At 42.6% G+C, this 9,347-nt stretch overlaps 1 protein-coding gene across 1 annotated transcript in view; it reads right to left on the reverse strand.

The window, feature by feature from the left end:
- Positions 1-9,347, reverse strand: part of LOC107550696 (cadherin-12-like) — a 46,278-nt gene that overhangs the window by 19,936 nt on the left and 16,995 nt on the right. The window contains exon 2 of the mRNA XM_016232042.1: positions 2,001-2,295. Coding sequence (XP_016087528.1) covers positions 2,001-2,295 — 295 coding nt within the window. The remainder of the gene's footprint in view (positions 1-2,000; positions 2,296-9,347) is intronic.

A 9,347-nucleotide genomic window follows, 5' to 3' on the forward strand; every position in this document is an offset into this window, starting at 1 on the left:
TAGCCATACAGTCTGCATTTACAAACATTTGTGAAAAAAATGGATCGTTCTGAAGAGCTCAGTGAATTCAAGTGTGGTATTGTGATACGATGCCACCTTTGCAATAAGTCAGTTTGTGAAATTTCATCAATAGATATTCCACAGTCAATTGTATGTGGTATTACTGGAAAGTGAAAGCATTTAGGAACAGCTGCAACTCAGCCATGAAGCAGGAGATAAAGTCACAGAGCGGGGTGACCGAGCGCTGAGGCACATAGTGCGTAAAAGTCACCAACCCTCTGCTGACTCTATAGCTGAATAATTTCTAACTTCCACTGGCATTGATACCATCACAAATTGTACAGCAGGAGCTTCATGGAATGGGTTTCCATGCTGTCTCACATCACCAAGTACATTACCAAGCGTCGAATGGAGTGGTGTAGCATGCACCTATAGAACAGTTGAAACATGTTCTATAGAGTGAAGAATCATGCTTCTCTATTTGGCAGTCTGATGGGCAAGTCTGGATTTGGAGGATGCCGGGAGACTGTTACCTGTAATTTTTTCAGGGGCTGGGCTTTTTCAGGGATGTATTTAGAATTCAATATCATTAAAGTCCTTATTGGTGTAATGGTCAGGTGTTCCAATACTTTTTTCCATATAATGTATATAATGATAGGTTTTATATAGGTTTTAATATAAATATGAACTCCACCACATTACATATCATTATGTTTGATATATTTATGATTTCTAAATATATGAAGACCAGAGACACATCTTTTTGCACATCTATTTTGTAAAAGCAGGTTATAGATCTTATTGTTCATCCATGTATATTTATTTTTTAATGTTTGATCAAAATGTCATAACTTGATCTTCCAATGAATCATGTTGTATGCAGGACTTTTCCAGTCATTTAGTCTGCTTAAAACCCGCCTCTTCATTATCAACTGCAAGCTTGCATTCATTTTTGAGTGCAACACCCACATCTCAAAATCCAATAAACAACCTATTTTTCCCACCATATGTTTTTATTTATTTTTTATTTTTTTTGGATAATCTGTTACACTCAAAAGTGCATCACAATAGACCTTAGTCTGGGTTGCACCATATTTAATTTTTGACAAGAATGAAAATGAGGCTGTGAGGGATATAAGTACAGTGCATTTAATGGACTGTACTGTTGTTTAACAAAATACTGATTGGCTGACAAAACGTCTTTCCGGAAAAAAAGAAATGTAGACAAAAACAACAGTTTTATGGAGGATCTAGGACCTTTATACAGTGCCTGCCACTGTAAGTTCATCCCTAAAAGCCTAATTTGTATCTGCATTAAATTCAATAAGACGTCTAATCTAATTAAGGTATATACGGAAGATAATATTTTTATTGTGACTACATATTGCTCAGTTACTTGTCATACTTTTTGAACTAACCAATTCATATCTTTTCTTGCAAATGTAGCCTATATATAAAAAAATGTGAGTAGGCTGCATACTGTCGCATCTATTACATTAGGATACAAATCTAAAAATGGCCTTCAAAGTAATCAATTCAAAATGGTGTTTAGAAATATGAGTCAGAACAGTTGTGAATGCTTTCCTAAGGGGAAAAGCAGTTTTCCACTGCATTTGATGTAAGATTAAGCATTTGGGATTAGTTATCAGACTAGCTGGCCAGCTGAAATGTGCCAAAAGCCTTCTAAAACCATAAAAACAGACCAGCTTAACCAGACTGGGAGACCAACTAATCACCTTAGGCTAGTTTAAGTGTTTTTTTTGTGTGTTTTTTTTCAGCAGGGATAAATCAGTGCCGTTAATTACTACGAGCAACAAACTAATGTCTAATATCTTTCACTGACCTTGAATATGTATGTGGACAATGAAGAACAAGAGTTCAGATCGTCACATTAAGAATGAATGGCTCTCATCTTACTTTAAAGCAACATGCTTTGAGGCCAGGATTTTCTCACATATCAAACATCCAACCATCTGGGACATAATGAGAAGTGAACTCACCGACGGGTGACATCTCTGGGACGCTGGCAGAGTATGGACCCTCTAGGAACCTTGGCTCATTGTCATTGATGTCCTGGACTTTGATAATAAACTCTGACTCGGGCTCTAATGGTCTGCCCGTGAGCATGTCAACAGCCTGCGCTCTCAGTGTGTAATAAGGCTTCTCTTCTCGGTCCAGGCTCCTTAAGGCATGGATGTCTCCAGTCCTTGGCTCAATGGTGAAAACAGAGCCAACTCCTTCACCTGAGAGTGTGTACTTCACCATACTATCTCCCTTATCCAGGTCAGAGTGAAGCTGAAATGTGAAAAGCGACAGTCAGAAATCTCATTGGGAGCTGGTGAGTAAATGACTACTCATTACTGTAATTTACCTGTAAACATATGCAAATACATGCTAATACAAAATCAGCATACAAAAGCCAGAGACATTTCTGTTACAAAATATGATCATTTACAAAACACAAATCTATCATACACAATGAGACTATGACAATTTATTCTAATACATTTGCTTATAGTAAATCAAATTTGGCCTATCCAAACCAATCCTACATTATTTCAGTCTCTGATCATGTGACTACATGTTGGCTAACCGTGTGGGTGGCATATTATTACCAATACAGTTTGAGGATGTCCAAAGAGGATTGATGTGGATAACCCTCAGTTATTTATTTTCTGTTAGTGCCTCAACAACATTAATTTATTTACAGCACAGATATTCTTCAGCTGAAAATAGAATGGCTTTACTGAAGGTTTTATGGAATTCTCTTTTTCAGAAAAGATAACTGCTAAATAAAATATTACAAAACATAAGGACTTTACGATTGTAAAGTGTTGCAGGAAACTGTTATCTTTTCAACTCAGAGGAAGCATAAGGAAATACCAATTTTTTCAGCTGGGGTGAAGCTGAGTTTGACTGTAAAGGAAGGATTAAGTTTTAAGTCCTGGAATTAATAGTCTGAAAGGGCGGAAAAATCACTGATGTTCAAACGGAGGGGGAACTCTGTACTGCTAAATCCTGTCAGATAGCAGATAATCCATGAGCTACAACCCAGCCTTGATAGAGCTAATCTGTGTCAAGTTTGTTATTTATATCACTAAACCTTTATGAATGTCAGTGAGGCCAGTAAATTAAAAACACACTATCCTAAATTGGTGATGTAAGTGCATGGTCTCACACAATGTTAGAGGTAAAATGTTCAGAGGTAAGGAGGATGCTGAGCGTTGAGAGTAAAATACCAAGAAAAAAAATCAAGGCTCACAATAAGAGTTATTTTCTACTGAAAAGGTCAAGTTAGGAAAGAAAATGTGACAGTGGGGTAATATATCCTCACTGCAAAGGGCAAACAAGAAAGTGTAACTTGCTTCACATTGAAAAATAAAGACAAAAATAAAACTTGCAGAGATGTTGGATAATTTTGTCAGCATTAAAGAAAATTAGACAAATTCTCTGACTTTTAGAAATGAAAATGGTTAGTTTGAATCACAATTTTTATTTCAGAGGACGATTCCTAATCTGCTTGGGTCTAATTGTTGTATCTGCAATAATAATTGTAATAACTCCACAAAATGTTAAAATTAGAATCCAGTTAAAGGCTTTCTTGTGACAACCACTGAAACATTATATATTTGACATTATATATTTGTTCAGATTGCTTCACCAATTACCACTCAAAGTTATACGATACAGTATTTTTCTACAATATACTTCTAGTGAGAAAGAACCGAATGTTTAACCGAGCACCCGACAATCTCAAACTTCAAATATTGTTGCAGTTGATGGATAGTCAAACTGACATTTATTCAAACTGACCCATTAATTTTTAAACAAGATATAACTGAATTGAGAGTAGCCTATAATGTGCAATGCACATTGTAAGTGCAAAGCACACAGTGCTTGCTCTAATTAGAGTTTTTCTTGCTTGCTCTAATTAGAGTTTTCCTGCCATGTAACTTTTATGTAACATTTCATGCGCAATGCCACTTTAATTGTGGCGGAAGCTCAAACATTACATGATGGAATGTGTAATAATTTCCCATGATGCCACCTCTGATCACAGTCTCCCTCAACTAATAATTACAGATATGGCAGGTGTGAAGCCACAATGGCAAAGTTCAAAGTGTTATGATCTAATGAAAATGCACTGGGACCTACTATCTTAAGTGTGCAGAGTGTCAGACAAAACACAGTAAATGTAAGCTGGAAAATATCTAACACTACTAAATTAACTGCACTACTAATTTATCTACATTTTTCAGCAGCACAACAGTTTTACACAAATCTAATTTTGCTTTACGGTCAAGTAAGCTGAGGCAATAATCAAATGATCTTTTATATTCTTTCATTCATACATTTAATGTAAATTAGTTCATGCGATTAATTACATGTAATAATTTTTTTAAATGCATATTCACAGACGTATTTTTGGCAGAATTGTATGTCCTTTTTAAAGAAAATATTTAGTCAAAAATCTGCTGATCATCACAACATGTTGATTAGAATGCTTATGTATCTGCTGAAGTATACTCTCACTCTAATTGACATTATCTTTGTTTTGTGACAAAATAAATGGGGCTGTAAATCTAAAATAAATTATATTAACAACAACTGACTGAACATATTGAATTTCAGATGAACTGCAATTTCCCCTTCAGGAACTCGAGCTGCGTCGAGATCGCTTTGGGAACGCCCCTGCGTGACCGCGTTCTGAAGCACGTGTAAAATCAGTCCAATGGAGCAGCGAGACGTCACGAGCGGGGTGACATGAGCGCCAGGAAGTATAAAAGTGCATCCGGCAGAACGCAAGTTAGCTTCTGCTATTCAGTAGCTCTCTGTGTATGTGTCAGTCTATTTACTGTTGTCTGTCAGTCCACAAGCATTCAAAAGAATATATCAAAGTCTAAACTAATATATATGGCGAGCAAACGGCATTACAGACGTTGTGTGCCTCCCTGCCCACACTATCTGGCAGCGGGGGATACACACGATCTGTGTGTTGTTTGTTTAGGCGCGGAGCATGCACGGTCAGCTTTCGAGGAGCTGATTGTCATCACTGCGAGTTACTCTCGCTGCGTATGCTCCGCTCTCGCCTGGCTGTGTTTGATGAGAGCGGCCAGGCTCGCGATCCCGCTGGCAGCGGTCCCGCTGTTGCCGAGGCACAGCGTAGACTATTGTTATGGGGATCGCAGGTGGATTTAGTGGAGGGATCCGAGACGGGCTCGTCCTTTTCTCGGTGCTCATCCTCTAGATCCGTGGCTCTCTCTCAGTGTTCGGAAGCCCTTCCGTTTTTCCCCGATCTCCATGCTGAGGTGTCAAGATGGTGGGAGAAACCGCACTCATCCCGTATTTACAACCCCACAGTCTCAAATTATTCAAAAGAACATTGTGGGGCTGAATGATAAGGGATATGGGGCGATGCCAAGCTAAATGGTTCTACCATTCTCAGGTCCCTGAGGGCAGCCTCACCTGGAGAGGAAAGGATAACACCTCAGTATACGGAGCCCAATCCTCCTCAGTGCCCTCACGGAGGTTCATTGATACCCTTGCCACCCTCGGTGCTTCAGGGCTCAGTGAGCTCCGACGAGCGAAAATCCCAGCTGCCGCCTGGCCACGGTACGGCACGGGAGAGCTCGCCCCCTCAAGTGAGGGTGCTAGAGATGTCGTCCTCGCCCATATGAGAGAGCTGGGGTTAAGACTAAACTCCAAGTAGAGTGTTCTTTCTCCACTACAGAGAACCACTTATGTAGGCGTGGTGTGGGACTCAACCTCGATGCAGGCACGTCTGTCTCCTGCTCAAATCGAGTCAATCCTCACGACAGTCACGAGAGTAAGAGAAGGCCAGTCACTCACTGTCAAACAGTTTCAAAGGCTGTTGGGCCTGATGGCAGCGGCGTCCAACGTGATACCTTTTGGCCTGCTGTACATGAGACCCTTGCAGTGGTGGCTCAGAACCAAGGAATTTCCCCCAAGGGGGAATCCGCTTCGCATGATCAAGGTCATGCGGCGATGCTTACGTGCCTTAGACATGTGGAAGAAACGTTGGTTCCTGGTTCAAGGCCCGATGTTAGGGGCTCCTTATCGTCGCATAATGCTAACGATGAATGCCTCTCTCACGGGCTGGGGAGCGGTCATGAGTGGCCGCTCTGCCTGGGGTCTGTGAGAAGGCCATCATCTCTTTAGGCACATCAACTGCCTGGAGATACTGGCCGTGTTTCGAGCTCTGACACACTTCCTACCAGACCTAAGGGGGAACAGACAACACATCCGCACAGACAACACATCGGTGGTCTCCTACATCAATCGGAAGGAGGGTCTGCGATCACAGGTCACAGATCCTTCTTTACATCCCTGGGTATCTAAATCAGGGGGCAGATATCCTGTCGAGACAGGGGCTGAAGCCCGGGGGATGGAGGCTCCACCCCGAGGTGGTGGAGCTCATTTGGAGGGAATTTGGCCAGGTTAAAGTGGATCTATTTGCGTCGCAGGAAACGACACACTGTCCGCTCTGGTTCTCCCTCACGCATCCAGCTCCACTGGGGCTGGATGCCATGGTGCAGACGTGGCCAAGGCTTCATCTGTACGCTTTTACCCCAATCGCTCTGCTGCCGGGAGTTCTGTAGAGGGTACGCCAGGATGGGGTCCGTCTGTTGCTAGTAGCCCCGTTCTGGCCGGCCCAAGTATGGTTCTCGGACTTGGTGTCCCTCCTCGATGGCTCTCCGCTGGAAATTCTGATCAGGAGGGACCTCCTCTCTCAGGCGGGGGTGCCATTCTTTACCCCCGCCCGGAGTTATGGAAGCTGTGGGCATGGTCCCTGAGGGGGCACAGCTCCTAGCATCTGGTCTCTCAACTGAGGTTGTTGAGACTATACTCCAGTCCAGAGCTCCCGCCACTAGGAAACAGTACGCCTTGAAGTGGAAACTTTTCACTTCATGGTGCGGACAGCGACTGCAGGACCCTGTCAACTGCCCACTCTGAAGGTATACGTGGTGGCCTTAGCTGCTTACCATGCCCTTCTGGGTGGTCAATCATTGGGAAGACACCCACTTATCACTCGTTTCCTCCGTGGCACCCTGAGGCTGAGGCCGGTTGAGCGCACTAAGGTGCCCTCAATGCCCTCAATGCCCCCTTTGAACCCATAGAAGAAGTTTCAGGTCATGTTGCTCACGCTCAAGACCATCTTTCTCCTTGCTATTTCCTCACTAATAAGGATCGGGGATCTTCAGGCACTTTCTGTTTCATGCCTGGAATTTGCTCCATACATGGTTAGGGCATTTCTTTACCCGAGGGCCGGGTATGTCCCTAAGGTGCCCACTTCTTCACCAGGGCCCATATTACTTCAGGCATTATATCATCCTCCGTTCCAGGAAGTAGGCCAAGAAAGGCTTAATCTGCTCTGTCCAGTTCGAGCACTGGACGCTTAAGCACACAGAGCTGCCCGGTGGCGTAAGGCAGATCAGCTGTTTGTTTGTTTTGGTCCGCCAAGCAGACCATGAGTAGGTGGGTGGTTGAGACCATCTCACTAGCTTACGAGTCCTCTGGCCTCACGTCTCCTATGGGGGTCAGACCGCACTCGACCAGGAGTATGGCGGCCTCCAAGGCTTTCAACTTGGGTGTGGCCTTGCAGGACATTTGTGCTGCGGCAGGCTGGTCCTCTCCGCACACTTTTGTCCGCTTTTACAACCTACACCTGACATCTACCCCAGGGGCGTTCCCAAAGCGATCTCGACGCAGCGCCTCGTTCCTTCGGGGAACCATGGTTACGTACGTAACCTAGAGACGATTCATTTTAACAACCTAAATTTCTAAAATCAATATATCACACATTGCTTTTCAGCAGTGGTGCTATGGAATATACGTCCACACTGTAAAAAAAAAAAAGGTAGTTTACCTGAGTTTGCAGTCCAAATTGCATGTGATGTGATCCAAAGGACTTTTATTTGAAACTGTTTTCGCAAATATTTAACGTTACCACTGACTTTGTCTGATTTTGTTTCTTTTTTTCGTGAACTCATGTCTACTATAGTCCGATTCACAAACAAATTACTCTTTTGAGCAGATTGCTTTAACACATACAAACACACATTCAACAACAACAACATAAAAATCTCACAATTTCAGGACTTACCATTTGAATCAGTATGACGAATCCTTCACAGAATGAAATAATTGAATCCGTCAGAGCATAGGCCTATATACAGTAGGCCCCACATATAAAGCAGTGACAAATGTTTTATATATGATACATATTATACTATAAATACCATTTTCTTTACTCTTTCATTGTAGTTTATAAAATAATACTTTAAACTTTAGCTTCTGGTTCTGCTGATTAAATAATCTGTTAAATAATTGTATACTATTCTGTTGAACAGTTTCATATGTTCAATAGTTGTCTGAGATAGTACCTTAGTTTAGATAAGCTAACTTTTTTTAAAGGGGTCATATGATGCGATTTAAATTTTTCCTTCATCTTTGGAGTGTTACAAGCTCTTGGTGCATAAAGAAGATCTGTAAAGTTGCAAAGACTAAATTCTCAAATCCAAAGAGATATTCTTTATAAAAGTTAAGAGTCAACCACGCCTACCTAAAACGTCTCGTTCTAACACGCCCCCACATGTCTATGTCACGATGTAGAAAGACTTGCATAATGCCGTTCAAATGTTCATGCAAAGAAAGAAGACGTAACTTTAATTCTCACTGTAGTATTGTTGTTGCCACCATGTCGTGAAGGCGCTGTCTGTTTCGTTGTGAAAGCGAAACTACTTTGTTTGGCCTTCCAAAAGAGGACGATATCCGCTTCGTCATGCCTGGATCTGATCTGTGCTGGTCGCTGAGGAAATACATCAACTTCACGCTGTGGATCGCCAGATCGGCTTTCACCATGGACGAAGCGGAGTCCAGCCTGGGGTCGTCACATGTGGTTGCCGCAAGCCTGCCGGATGCTCCTTCGTCGAATCCGGCTTCCGCGTCGTTCTCAAGCCCGCCCGCCGCCGCTCACTCAAGCCGGCCTCCGCTTACTCTAGGCCGCCGGCCGCCGCTCACTCAAGCCTGCCGCCCTCTCCGCTTACTCTAGGCCTCCGGCCTCCGCTCACTCTAGCTCAACGTGTGTTTCATTGTGAAAGAGAAACTACTTGGTTTGGCCTTCCAAAAGAGGACATGACTATGAATCAGTGGTTAAGTTGTATTTACAACACTGTTCCAGAACAGTTCAACCCAAATATTCAGATGTGTCCAGCGCATTTCATGGAGGACTGTTTCCTGATCCTGGTAGAGTAGACTACAATGCCGGCTGTTCTGACTCACAGACTGTAAGTAAATTGTTTATATTTAAAGAATTTGCCACTGAC

Source organism: Sinocyclocheilus grahami, unplaced genomic scaffold (assembly GCF_001515645.1).
Source record: "Sinocyclocheilus grahami isolate Dianchi unplaced genomic scaffold, SAMN03320097.WGS_v1.1 scaffold406.1, whole genome shotgun sequence".
Taxonomy (NCBI): Eukaryota; Metazoa; Chordata; class Actinopteri; order Cypriniformes; family Cyprinidae; genus Sinocyclocheilus; species Sinocyclocheilus grahami.